We start from the raw sequence: 13,672 nt of genomic DNA on the forward strand, positions 1-13,672 counted from the left end.
CACGATCAAACTTATCGTCGCGCAGTTCGTCAAAGCGAATCGACGCGTTGTAACGAGCCGTTTAACGAGCCATGTTTACTAATCTCCGATTAGTTTCGATCAAAGATTAAATCGATTAGTTGCCATTACATTTTCGCGTTTCAAACTTTCCGTATCGCGGTATTCTAGCACGAATTATCGCGTAAGATAATTTTTTGATTTCTACAGTCTGCTCTTGGAAAGCGGAAATCATGTTCGTTCAGAGAGTAACGATCCCCTGAAAGGACTAAACAAATAATCCAAGTGATCGTATACATACATACATATAACGGGATGTTTAGATTGACCGGTTCACCTGCTTGCAGTTGTTCGCGAACGCCTTCGGCAGGATCTCCAACACGATGCTAAAACGTTGAACTAAACGACCCTGTATTTACCGCAGAAGTTGAAGTATCGCGCTAAACAATACAGTTTGTTTTCGATCAGCGCACTTTCTCGATCCTGGATAACCGGAAATATCGTATAATTTACGGGCGTCGGATGTTGTTGATTCTCATCGTCTGTTATCTGTTCCGGCGAAATCGCACGATCATGATCTTTCGTCCGAATTGGAACGCTACGATCGCCAGCAAAATTACGATCTTTCGTAAAATTGTTTATTGAAGCTGCTGTCGAAACAGTGGGCGCGTTATGTTTTTCAGCGATATCGCATCGCGTCGATGGTTAAACGCACGTTTTTTACCAACAATCGATAGCACCAAACATCCGGTATCGGAAGCATTTTACATTTGGTCTAGAAACTATTTGTTCCGCTCTGAACTACGTACGCTGCATGATGGTTGGGGAGAACATACATCGAATAGACACACGCCTGATATTAGGTAAAAATTTATTTGGCCGTTTAATCGCTAATAATACAATCCAGCATTTTCGTACGCTATTTACATAATTAGATAAATTTTTTTCGATCTCTTCGAAATCTTGAGATATAATCATTGAGGTTTCTTCGAAATCTCAAGATAAGATACGCCGAAATCGTTTCGTCGTAAACGCGAAGTTTTTCCGCTCATCTACGAGAAACGACGAGCTTCCGCTGAAGCATCGATTATCATAAAGACACGAGTCGATGAGTACCGTCGCGCAATTACCTATAATACTTTTATTTTTTGTTCATTTAGATGGAAGAAACTAAAAGGAAAAAGGCAAAAAGAAAGGAAAAAATATGGCACGTAAATTACAGCAAGAAATGCAATAAATAACGTTCTAAAGTTCGTCATCTAGCCGACGTTTTAAAAGATACTTCCTCGAATACGATTGTAAAAAAAACAGGTACAGGAATTCTGGAAACAGTGTTAAATCACCGGAGGAAACTCACGATGCATCGTGTTGTTCTCTTTTTCTCTTATGCCTTACCGAATTACTATCCTAAATCCTAAGGAAAGAGGCACTTGTGCCCGACCGATATATACACAGCGCGTCGCGAAAAGCGTACAAGTATAGTAAACAAGGATGGACGTTTTACCTCTAACTGTACAAAATAAAAAGCAGCCTTTGGAAGATTAATCGTGTAGATCGATCTCGACTCTCTGTAGAAGATCCGGTTCTGTAAATATAAAAAGAAGCGAACATTAACTCAACTGGGATCGCAATTATATGGTTTCAAATAATTTTCAAAGATTCGAGCATTCGCGTGTTAAAACGTTTGCGAAATTTATGCTCTTCGTGAGTCGAAGAAAGGTCTACCGTTTCGATTTTCCTCGATGTACAAGCTCGTTCTTTGAGAACGTCTGCTGTCGCCCGAGTATCTGATCCTTGGCTCGATCCTTTGAGCAGAAACGTAGGTGGGGGTGGTAAAATCGTCCGGACCGTCTTTGAGCGGCGACGCGGTCCTTCTCCTGCAGATAGCCAACCCGATGATCACCCCGATACCGATCAGGATCAAAGCCACCGCACCTTCGATCCAAAATCTCGTTCGCTTTCACTCGTCCATGGACGCGTGTCGTGTGAAACACGTGAGTGTATAAATTTTCCTATATTCGATTACCTGTACCTGTCAAGGCGATCACGATGATCATATTTTCCGAGCTAGCCTTGGGAAGTGCCTTTTTCAGATCCTCCAGAAACAAACCGTTTCTTTCGATCTTCCCGCCGATAACTTCAGCCACTCGTATATGCTCCAACAGCGCTGGCTCGCTCCTTCCTCTGTCGTTCACAGCGTACACGTATAACGTGTAATCGAAACCGGGTTCAAGACCGTGTAGCTGAAAGCTTGGCCTTGGATTTCTCTCTTGATATATCGCCGGTACGTCTCCGACCATTCCCTGGTCGCTTTGAGGCGCGTGGAGCGTCGGCGGATTCATCTGAACGACACCGGAGTTTCTCGGTATCCCTCGAACTTCGAGCAAAAAGTATTGCGGGGAACCACCATCGGCGCCGGGCACGCAATTCACTTGCAGCGAGGTGGTTTCATTGTGCAGAGAACAGTCAAACGGTGGCTGCGGTGGCTCTGCGAATCGTAACGTTCGTTACTTTACAGAGGAACAGTGACTCGTCGTCAAAGATAATTTGAAAACTTGGTCGATAAATCGAACGGCCGTGAAATGGCGCTATCGACGAAACACGTTGAACTTGGCTTCTTAAGGAAGCTTCGTCCATTTACCGCGAGGCGATTTCAAATAAAAAGCGGAAGAGCACGCGAAAACATCGAAGTTTCGTCGGCATGCTTTCGTGGAATTTGTTCTAGTTATCAATTTCCAAGGACACGTACTTCCGGGCACGATGTTGAATATACAAGGGGTCCTTTGTCTGCCGACGCTGTTGCTCGCCCAGCAAGCCAGAGTTCCAAAGTCGGTGTCGGTGGTAGGAGTGTACTCGAGAACGCTAACGAGCCCGTTATTCCGAGCTCTGGAGTTTGGCATCGGCAACACGTCACCGCGCGTTCCGTTGTACGTCCAAGAGAATCGCACCGCGTCTTTCGGAACAGCGTCGACTTCGCAGCGTAGCGACACCGTTTCGTGGCGACCAGCCGTGACCTCGCGTCGCTCGTAACCTGCCCTGCATCTCGGCGCGTCTATCCGGCAGAACAATCTCCGTTGAGAAAATCGAAATTGCAGTAGTAGCAGCCGCGAAACCATGTACTTACATTTCATCTGAACGAAAATCGGAGGGCTCCGACCCTCTCCCACGGAATTCACCGCTTCGCACGAATACTCGCCTGCATGAGCCAGAGTGAGTACCCTCAGCGTTAACGTGTTGGAGGCTATCAGCGTTCCACCGGTCACGTCGTGCTCCAATCGATCGTCCTGAAAGGGCCCGTGATTCGTACTCCCTCTTAGAACCGAGTAATCGCGTAAAAGCTCTTCCTACCTTGTGGTACCAAATGATTCGGGTCGGAGGTGGGTTACTCTCCACGTCGCACACCAGCTTCAGATCGTCCCCTTCTCTGAGAGTATCCAGGACGTAACCGGTGGCTAGGTCGATGGAAACAACCGGTACGTCTAAAGGCGAAAGTCATAGAAGCTGTGTGTCATTTTGGGAAGATATACGTGTATCGTTTGATAAGATGGAAAAAGAGGGAAACCTTACAGGCAACGTCCAAGATCTCAGATTCTTCGAGCACTCCGCCGGGAAATCTGGGATTTTCGGCTCTGCAGGTTAATCTCTTGCCATTGTCGTCTTTGCCAAGGACGAGAGCCAGCTTGCTGATCGTCGAATTGCTTCTCTGCGTAGTCGACACGTTGGGGTCGCCTATCGTCTGTCCGCCTAGCCTCCAGATGATCCTGGCAGCGGGAGAACTTCCCCAGGTTTCACAGCGTGCTGCGAGCGGACGCCCGGCGTAGATTTGACTGTCGATCAGGACGATCTTTACGATCGCAGGCTTCACTGCGAAACGAATCGACGATTACGAATTTCGTTCGTGCGTATACTCTGTCGAGATAGCATGCCGCGAAGAAAACGCCTGCTTCGCCTGCGTTCCTTTTCTCGCTCGATCGCTTCGGCGATTCTCCAAGGATCCGCGACCGCGTACAAAAAATTGCTAGGAGGACGAGTCCTATAGCTGGTTCGAGCCGTGGCGAAAATAACGGGTCGAGGGAGCCACATGCTCGCCACTCGAACCGCGTATTTTTACTTTCAACGACAATTCCACGAAATACGACCGTCAAAGGAGTTAAGAAGAGGCCCGCGCGAAATCGTTGGAATTCATCTCGCTTCCGCCGCGGGTCACTAGCTCCAACTATATTTAAATTTCTTTCTTGTTCGTCGGCCGAGCCGCAGGACATTCGGATGAATAAGAACGATATTTCTTGCCACGCAGGATGTCCGGCGCTTATGTTGCAACGTAGGAAGCCGTTGACGTGCGGTGCGGTTCGAGCATCGAACAGCCTCGATCTGGCTAGAAATTTGAACGCCTCGCGAGAAATACGAGCGGCTTACGTAATATTTAGAAGCCGTGCGCGCTCATAGATACGCTTTTTGCACGGAACGACTTGGATCGTGCAAGATATCGACAGGGCGGACGCGAAAGGCGAACGCAAGGAGGAGAACGCGTGGACGGAACTAAATCGGACTAACTTGTCGCTTAAGCCGTCCGCGATCGCTTTTAGCACGCGTTAAGATTCGAAGATGCGACCTTGTGGAGCGCGCTTATTCGTTCTATTTTATTCTTGCCAGATGTTAGGCTCGCGCGCCACTCGCGATTGCCCTTTTTGAACCGCGTCGTTTGTTTCGCCGTTGTCAAAGCCAGTCGACGAGAAAACACTACGCGATACTCACGGTAAATATCTAGAGGCACTTCGCGAACGATCGGAGAGGTCATCTGCTCCGACTGAGCCCTGCATTCGAGCTTCGTGCCCCACAACGATCTCGTCACCTCGTTGATGAAAAGACGGTTCACCGTGAATTTGCTCGGGGAACCAATAGAAATTGTGTCAACGACGGCGTCCAGTATCTTACCGTCCTTCCACCATACTACCGTAGGCTTTGGTCTTCCTAAGATAAATAATAACACGATTAGGGCAACTGTGCAAGAACTTGGATCGTTGGAAAAAAGTACAAGCGTTTACCCCCAGACACCTGACAGGTCAAGTCGAGATTGTAACCTTCCAAGAAGGGTCCAGCCACTCTTGTCACCTCTCGCCCCTGAGCATCGTATATCACAGGTCTGGATGGTTCTTCTGGAAAAAGGAGAAAAACGCGAACTCGTTACGCCTGTTACGGTCGAACGGCAAACGTTCTACCCTTTGGACGATACTCACCGACGAGCGTGAGATTCACCCGAAAGTTTCTCGTCGGGGAATTGATAAAATCTACCCTACATCTGAAGATTCCTTGGTCCTTGAATGTGACCTTGGTAACTTTGAGCTTAGCTCGATGGCCATCACCGATCTGAAAGTAGGTCCTCTTGCCGAGATCATCGCTGACCGCCCAATGAACGGCGGAGGCGAGATCTTTGCCTCTTGCGTCCAGGCTACGCAGAAAGACGAGCAACGTTTTTCCATCGTCAAACACAATTTGTTTCCTTTCGCAGCGGCATCAAGATCAAAGTAGCGAGGTTACCCGGTTACCCGGAGCATTCTGCCGATCAGCAGGTCGAAATTCTTGGCTCGACAATCGACGAGTCAACGATCGGGCGAGTTGACGTTTCCGGGTGTAAAAGGAGGTGGTAAACACCGGACCGTGGACCCCCCTTGGCCAGTTTTAGTGACTAACTCTAGCACGCGCATCTATTTACGGAGAAAAAAAGGATAGTTGGCAAGCGCGTAGTCAGCGAATTTAGATTCACCGCGAACGGTTGACCGTTACGCAATGTCGAGGAGGAAATCTCCGCGGCAACACGACGGAAAAAGAATCCATTCGCAGTCGATTTGCTGCAAATTGTGACGCCAGTTGTAAACGTCTCTACGTCGTACGACTATTTCGTAGCTGTACCAACTTCTTTCTCGCGCTCTTCTTCCCTCGGGTTTTCGTTTCTTCTTGTCGGTTGCGCGCTACGCGCCTCGTGTGGAGTCGAAGGAAAAAAAAAAACTGTGTCGAAGGGCACAGACCATTGGTACGAATAACCGAACTCGTAAAATCTCAAAGCCACCTGCTTTGCGTTCGTTTCACTCGACGTCCCTCCTTTCCGGCGTATTTTTTTACGATCGCTCTTTCACGCGGAACAGACCCAGCCGCAAAAGGAATTTTCTTTTCTCTTCGAATCCACGCGTTTGTCCTTTCCCAGGAAAATTCTTTATGCCGTAATCTCGCGCTCGTACAACGATGCCCGGTTCGCGATTAATGGCTCGCCGACACTGAAACAGACCGTTCCATTTTACGGACAAACTTACAACTCCCGTTCATAAATAAACCATCCGGAATACACTGTTTACGTGTATTTGTCAGCACGAAATGACGATCCACCACTCTATTTCTGAAAGTTCGTTGGTATTAAGAAATTCCAACGGTCGATGCCAACCATCCTCGACGGTCTTTTGGTTTATTTACGTTACGCGATCTACCTCAATCCTACTTTCGGTCGAACGGTCAATCGCGACTCGTGGAGCACGCGCGATCATTTTGATTAAACTGGTCGTTGGCTGTTGAGAGTCGACGAATAAGATAGTGGTGATAAGGATCGCGGCTTATTTCCAAGAACGACGGCAGAGTCCCGACTGCATAATAGAGCAAGACGGTACAGAGGAACCCTATTTCGGATGCTTGGCTTGAGATATTTCGAGATACGATGTCAGAACAATGGCATCTAGGAATATTAAGCGTGGTCGACAAGCGACCACGCGACTCGTGCTCGAGCTTCTTCCTTCCTGATGGATTTCGCGTTAACGGCAAGTTGGCGAAACGGATGTCAAAGGAATGCGTATATCCGGTAAAATAAAGTCACGGTGAATCGATGGCTGTCGTTTACCTTTATTCTGTCCGGTTATCGTACTTTTATCGTACATTTTGCGCGACCAAAGCAGAGAAGGGAAAAGAAAAAAATGCATTTGTAAATTCGGTCCATCGTGTTACGACAAATAACATACACGGGATTAGGATACAACAGCTCGCTTCGTCCTTTGTCCGGACGAGATAGAAGGAAAGGAATGGAACGGGGGCAGAACGTTACCTGTAAAGAGGTATCCCAGCGGTGTCTTTGAACCAAAGCACCATGTTCACGGAGTCGGTCGGTGTCGGTGGAGTGATGTCGCATGGTAATTCGACGTCTTTGCCCTCGCTGCCCCACACCAATCTGAGCGGCGCTGTAAGAGCGTGAGTCGTAGTAGACCCTTAAAAAGAAACGCAGGAAAGAATATATAAGCATCGTTACTAAGATGTTAGTTTTCGAGGGAGATTCACGGGGTAACGAAAAGAGGCCGGGACCACCCCTTTTCGTCGTATCCTCTGCTAGGTCGTTCGTTAAGGGTGACGCGAAGCGACGAAGAAAGTGGCGCTAATGAAGCGATTCCCTGGCAGCCGAACTGTCGTCGCGCACGCTTCGTCGCGTACCAGGCCACGGCACACCACCGACACAATACCAGCAAAACCCTATGACAATGCGATCCTTTTTGGCTCGCTATTGTGCTCATTACGCTACGAACTCGTCGTTTTTGCCTATTCTAGGAAACGAGCCATACGCTGGCGCACGCACTCGCGTTTCGATTAAAATAGGATTTAACCGAGTCGAGTTCGAATAAGAGACACGCCGGTAAATCTTACAAGCCGATGCCGTAGTTACAGGCAATTTCATAAGTAAGCGCGTCGTGCCGATGCTCCACTTTCTTAATCTCGCAATTATCCGTCGAGAAAGCGACAAGGTTTCTCGATAGTCGACGATGGAAAATCGAGCGAGTGCGCGAACTAGAGATAGCGAGTGCCAAGAGAGAACGACCGAGTTATCAATGGCATACCGCGGTGTACATTAACACTGGTTCTCATATACGCACGTGCGCGTTCGTGTTATATCGTTTCTATTTTCTCTATGGGTGAAACTTGGTAACGTCGCAACGATTCTAAGTTTAAATCGCGACCGATGTAAGCAGAAAATTACGGACGATGATGCATCGCTCCGATATCGAACAACCTGCGGGATGCTCGCGATATCCAGATAGAAGAATCGCGTTGACGTTTCAGAGGAAAGATCAAGAGGGTTGACTGGAGGTGCTCACTTGCGCGCGGCCACCATTCTCTTCTTTCGCTCGTCGACGCTTTCCATTTTCCATGCTGTATAGGTTTTTCGTGTTCGCACGGCGTAACACGACGCTGAAAGGCGAACGACCGAACCTAGTTTGTCTTCTCGACAGAGCGTTTCGTCGCCGCGTTGCGCTCGGCCAGGCTTCAATCTGTTCGTAAACCGGCGACACGCAAACGCGGTCTCGCTATTACGTAATTTAACGTGTTATTTCGATCGACCGACGTCGATATTCCATAGATCGAAATCAGAGACGAGCTAACAGATCGCGTTTCGCGGAACTACGGCGTTCAGAGAGCTTCCAAGGCTACTACTATCGTCCGAATGGAGCGTTTGTAATCAAGATTTTCAAACACCGACGCGATGTATATCCCTAATTTTGGTCGGAGAGCCGTGTGCCTGTGGTTCTTTTCCAAACAATCGTTTTCCGCTCGCGCATCGTTGCATCTCGGAATAGAATTCCGATATCCAACGGAAATTGGTAACGATTCGAAGAAAAAATCTGTACGTTAAAGTGTACTGTTATGTAAATAATGCTCGACCGAGGGGTAGCCCTGTTATTTTTGTATCACGCTCGTTAGGAAAGCGCGCTTCCGCCGGCTTGTCTATTTTCGTGTCCCTTCCTCAGATTTCTTTCTTTCGCGTGTTTCTTCTTTTTTACCCGATTCGGTGTCCATCTTTCGCGAATCGAACCGGCGAGTATCTCGAGGCGGCCATTACAGTAATCTACGAGCTACGAACACGACGAGTGGAGTAACGCGGAGTCATGACTAAGCGAGGTTGGCACGAGGCTCCATGGCGTCGGGGACCTCTGCGCAACATGGAATTAATTTACGAGTTTTTATCGGCGTCTATCCGCGGCCCTCCGATCCGCTGCTCGTGCGGGCTCGCTACGCGATACCGTGCAATTTCCTGCCTTTTGTCCCGCACGTACAACGTATTCGTGTCTTGTCCGCCGCGGTCGGTACTCGTGGCGGTCGCGGCGGAGTAGATCGATGGCATTCCATCGTTTGTCGGGCGTTTTCGTTCATAGCCTGGCTATATCTTCGCCGCTGGTCTCTAGTTCGATCGGTTTCTCATCGCTCGCACGCAAAACGCCGAATGTAGCCTTTTATTACATTCGTGTCATACTCGTGCGCGTTATCTCTTTCTAATCTACCCCGCTCGGTCACGCTTTAGTCAATTTCATTCTCGCATAATTCCGCATCCTCTTGCCCCAACACCTGTTGCTATCCTGCCCAGAAGAAGTTCGATTGCCCAATAAAATTCCAACTGTCACCACGTACGTTGCGCTTCGATCCGATGAGTATTTCGGTACTTTGGAAAAGACGACACCCTAATACCGCTATTCCGAGCTTATTGAAAATCAAAGTTCTCTTCTTAAACACGTAGACGAGCGACTCTACGATTACGTCTGCGAAATAACCATCGAAAGGAGGAAAGATATTTCTGCGAGTTTTGGGGTCGGCGAAGGTCTAAAATCGATTACACGCATGAAATACGAACGACGCCAGGTTTCTGCCTATAGGTCGTAACCTTTGAAAAATGACAGGTACGGAGGCGGGTCCGGTTTGTGAGACGTTAAAAGACCGCGTTGGAGGTCTTCCGATGGCGAAATCAAGATATTTCATTGACGGCACCGTAATTATTTAACCGACTCCTCCCAGCGTTGGCCGGGTCGATTTGTACCTGCGGCAATGCACGAATATGCGTAAGATTAAACTTGTACCGGTTTTCCAGTCGATTTTTTGGTGGTTGGTGGTCCTGTGTCGGCACTCTTTTGTAATGCGTCCGAGGGTTGCCATAGACGTAAAAGTCTACCCGTTTGATCACTTTGTATGGTAATTTCATCGGCGCTACAAGCTGCGCGCCTCTCCGGCTCATCCGTTTTGTTATTCAAACTTGGCCCTGCGTTAAAGGCTTTTCGCGGCGCTCTGAAAATTTCGACGCGCAACCGATTCCCTTCTGCTTCGTTAAATTCTTTGAACTCGGCGTACGTTCGCGCGGAGTGAATCGTGTCTCGAATTTACAGCCTCGTTGTTCGAACGATCGCGCGTCATGGTAAAATTTGTCCCGCAATTAGCGAGACGAAAAGAAAAGATGGAGAAGCGAAGCGGCGCGCGAAGAGCGGCTCGGAAGCTCGATGTGCTTTCGTTTCGCGGAAAGCGTTGCTTTTGCGGCGGCTCGTAAAACAAACATGTAAAGATCGCCGCGATACCTACAGGGGCGATGATGGATCACCGAAGAGGCAGGTCTTTCATTTACGTTTTCTTCCGCAAATATTTTCATTCGAACGAAGAAATCATCGACGGATTTGTTATTCGCCGCAAGGACAATACCTATATATCTTAAGCCAGGCCGGAATTTGAAACACGTCGGAAGGTCCTCCCCGAATTCCTTCGAACTTTGAGTCCTCTCTGGTCGTCCGAGTCTGTCCCGTCTGTGCTCGGTTAAAAGCTATAAACGACGCTCGCGAGGACGCATTCCTTCTTGCACGAGGCACTCTAATACCGCTCGATGTTCGCGTGTTCCCCGATGCATCCTGATTTTTCGCGATTCACCATCGCGTTCCGCTCTTTTCATAAATTTCGGAAGTTAGCCGCGGCGCTCCGAAGAGCTGTCCGTGACGGATGAAGCGAGGGATCAAAATGAAGCGGCGCCTTTTTAACGGCGCCAAAAATAAATCGCGCAAATTCTTTTGCTTTGGTAGCAGGCGTTCTGTTTGCCCAAAATATCCGCCGGTAAGTTCACCGGGACCCGCTTCTTACTTTCCGATCGAAGCATCGATGACGAAACGTTGCCCCTGTTCTCTCTTCCCTTTTCGTTTCTTCTCTTTCAAAGTATGTCGCGTTTTTCAAATTTCTGCTGATGATACCTCCGACAGCCTCAACCGTCTTCGTAAATTAAAGCAATAGAGAAGTCCAGTATCATCGTACGGGAGACGGTCTATTTCTATCGGGTTGCTATATCGTCTAACGTTGCCTCGAATATACAACGAGTTTTGCTTAGGAATGTAATTCGAAATTTTGTATCGTTCGCAGACGTGGTTGTTCTTTTTCTATACTTGAACGTACCTGTACGAGAGGAAGCCATTGGGCGATCAAAGGTGGACAAAATACCTGCCAAGGGGAAAAAAACAGCGAACAACGTCGATGACGTTGCTCCTTTTATTTCGAAACGAGTGTATCGAGAGTCGAAAAGATGTCAAAAATTTGGTGGTTGTGCCGCGTGCGTACGAGTTTATTCGAATTCTTCCGGTTGTTCCCGATAGGCTGGAGTGACCAAACTTTTAACTTATTTAAAATCGTGTCGAGGTCAGAGCGCTCGTTCGGTTCAAAATAAGTCTGGAACCGCTTAGCGGTACATACCTCTTTTCTGTCCATCGATTACCCTGCAGTTCGAACAAATACGAATCAAAGCAGTCGTATACATTTACGAGAACCTCGCAAAACGTTAATTCGTTCGTTCGTTAGAAATATTCCTATTGTGAAACGCGTTAACACGGTGAATGCAAATGGAAACGGAGTTGCCTCGCGTTTCAAGACGAAGCACTTAGTAACATGCACGTTTGTTTGTAATATGAAAGTGAGCATCCGGAAAGATGCAACGTACCTTTGTTCGAGAATTCGGGCGAATTCTCGGTAGCTGCGTCTGCCCGACGTGCTCGAAGTAGTATCAGCAAACTTGTCAGAAACACGTGTCCGGACGTGCGCCGCATCTCGAACCGGTAACCGAGAATCAGGTGTTCGAGTTGACGCGCGACCCACCAGCCACGTCCGGTCAACACCTCTCGAGACATCCGATTGCGCGCGATCCAATTGTTTCCGTGTATCGTCGGTAGCTGAGTCAACGACGATCTCTCACGCGATAATTCGAGCCGCGATTACACGACGTCACTGTTCTCTCGATCGATCGGAACCGAACCGACGGCACGGAATACATTCTCGACAGCATTCGGTCGCCGCGATGATCGATCTATCGACGATCGATTTGTCGTCATATCAAAGAAGCAATCCGTTTAATAAGCAACTGTGTCACAAAAATTCCGATCGTTCGTGGAATCGTCGTAGCGTCTTATCGGAATGTTTCGAATCTCTCGAAGGGACAATCTCGAATTGATTGTTTGAAAGAAAGACGCGGCGGAAGAAGCTGCAACGGTCGAAGTCGTCGCGCAAAGATCCTTTTCTACGAACTTCCTTTCGTGCTGCGCCCCTTCTCTCTCCTCGGTTGGTCCTTTTTCCGATCGACGCAAGGCGCTGTGGTCACACGTGCTCGTTATTAGTCGGAACACGTCGTCGTGCCGAACCGAAATCTTTTGATTAACAAAACGAGCCGACGTTTTTTCGCATTTGACCGACACTCGGCTCCCTCTTTGTCCCTTTTCGGACGAATCGTCCCTTTCTCCTACGCTCCTGTCCTTTAAATTCCTTTCGCTTTGTCAAATTTTTTGTCGTCAGCTCGATGCGAGTGTCGTTCGTTGCGCGTTTTAGCTTCTCGCTTCTCCGCGCCGAGCTCTTCCTGCGTCCTTCCGCAACGCCCCCGTAAGATTTCAACTTTGATGTCGACTGCGAAACAGCCCGCAACTCTCCTTTTTCTTCCTGATGCCTCTCTTCCTTCCTTCGAGTTTCACGCTCGTTATTCTTGGGCGGCTACCACTTTTTCCCGCGTTGCACGGTTTTAAATTAGACCCACGATCAGGTGGCTCGATTCGTATTTTATTCTTCTCGTTGCATTTCGTGCTCCGGTCTGAAGCGTGCCTCGATACAGCTGGCGTCTGAGGCGGCTGAACTCGCTTCGATTATTATTGCTCTCCGCTGTCGTGGAATAATAACAACGCGCTGCAGATAAAGTCGAATAGCGGAGTAATAGTCGTACGTTCGATACGTTAACCGTATCTCGCGAAGAATGTCAATGAATTGTCGCATGCACTTGGATGTTGTTGTCTATAGCATGGAGCCAAGCTACGTGGAGATAACGCGCGTCGACGAGAGGTATGCGAATCTGGCGGAACGCGAATACCGTTGAGACAAAACGAACGATACAAAAGATCGGCAAACGGAACGAGAAGAAAAAGAATATACGCGTAGCGCGCGTGTTCGCTGGTGGAAACGAAAGAAGAAACCAGCAGCGGGGCTCGCCAACCGTTTGAGATCGTCGTCGTCGGCAGCGACTGCCACGGAACTAAAACCAAAACCGACGACACGCGTGTAGTTACCCCCACTCGTGCACCCTCCTCGTGCGGCACACGTCCATTTAACCCGGCCCCGAGGACACGCAGTTCAGCACGCACACGCGCTCGTTTAGCCACGGCCCACTCCGCTTTTCTAATGCACACGCATCTTAACGCGCGTGAACCACGTTGCACCAAGATGCACCGCGACGCATTTGTGCTAATGACGCGCGCAAAATCCACTCGGTGCCGTTCGTTTGCGCCAGCTGAAAACCCCGTTTTCTCCGTAGCCGTAACCCTACCGTTTTCACGCTTTTTGCATCGTTAATAATCGCGGGTTCGTTACATTCGAGAATCGT

The 13,672-nt window shown here is 48.7% G+C and overlaps 1 protein-coding gene across 3 annotated transcripts; it reads right to left on the reverse strand.

Moving 5' to 3' along the window:
- Positions 1–868: 868 nt before the first annotated feature.
- Positions 869–13,347, reverse strand: side (motor axon guidance molcule sidestep). Of its 3 annotated transcripts, none has more exons than XM_069126147.1 (12): positions 11,756–13,347; positions 7,082–7,241; positions 5,235–5,446; positions 5,043–5,153; positions 4,753–4,968; positions 3,565–3,861; positions 3,346–3,476; positions 3,122–3,281; positions 2,747–3,049; positions 2,030–2,485; positions 1,723–1,932; positions 869–1,582 (listed from the first exon to the last, which is right to left on the reverse strand). In XM_069126147.1, the coding sequence occupies exons 1-12, from the start codon at positions 11,940–11,942 to the stop codon at positions 1,539–1,541; spliced, it is 2,487 nt and encodes an 828-aa protein (XP_068982248.1). In that variant the 5' UTR covers positions 11,943–13,347; the 3' UTR covers positions 869–1,538. The 3 variants fall into 3 exon arrangements, with proteins under 3 accessions (XP_068982248.1, XP_068982247.1, XP_068982249.1); XM_069126146.1 differs by having other exon boundaries at positions 2,024–2,485; XM_069126148.1 differs by lacking the exons at positions 7,082–7,241; positions 11,756–13,347 and adding an exon at positions 5,536–6,607 and having other exon boundaries at positions 2,024–2,485.
- Between the last annotated feature and the right edge of the window lie 325 nt (positions 13,348–13,672).

This window comes from Bombus flavifrons, chromosome 13 (genome assembly GCF_040668555.2).
Source record: "Bombus flavifrons isolate JBK064 chromosome 13, iyBomFlav1_principal, whole genome shotgun sequence".
Lineage (NCBI taxonomy): Eukaryota > Metazoa > Arthropoda > Insecta > Hymenoptera > Apidae > Bombus > Bombus flavifrons.

Excerpts from the sequence above, each read along its gene's own strand:
- side (XM_069126146.1), bottom strand. The coding sequence starts at position 11,942 with ATGTCTCGAGAGGTGTTGACCGGACGTGGCTGGTGGGTCGCGCGTCAA. Across the intron at positions 5,447-7,081 it reads GCTGGGATACCTCTTTACAG|CCTGGACGCAAGAGGCAAAG; the intron begins GTAACGTTCTGC and ends CTTTCTGCGTAG. Across the intron at positions 3,282-3,345 it reads GAATCATTTGGTACCACAAG|GACGATCGATTGGAGCACGA; the intron begins GTAGGAAGAGCT and ends GGGCCCTTTCAG.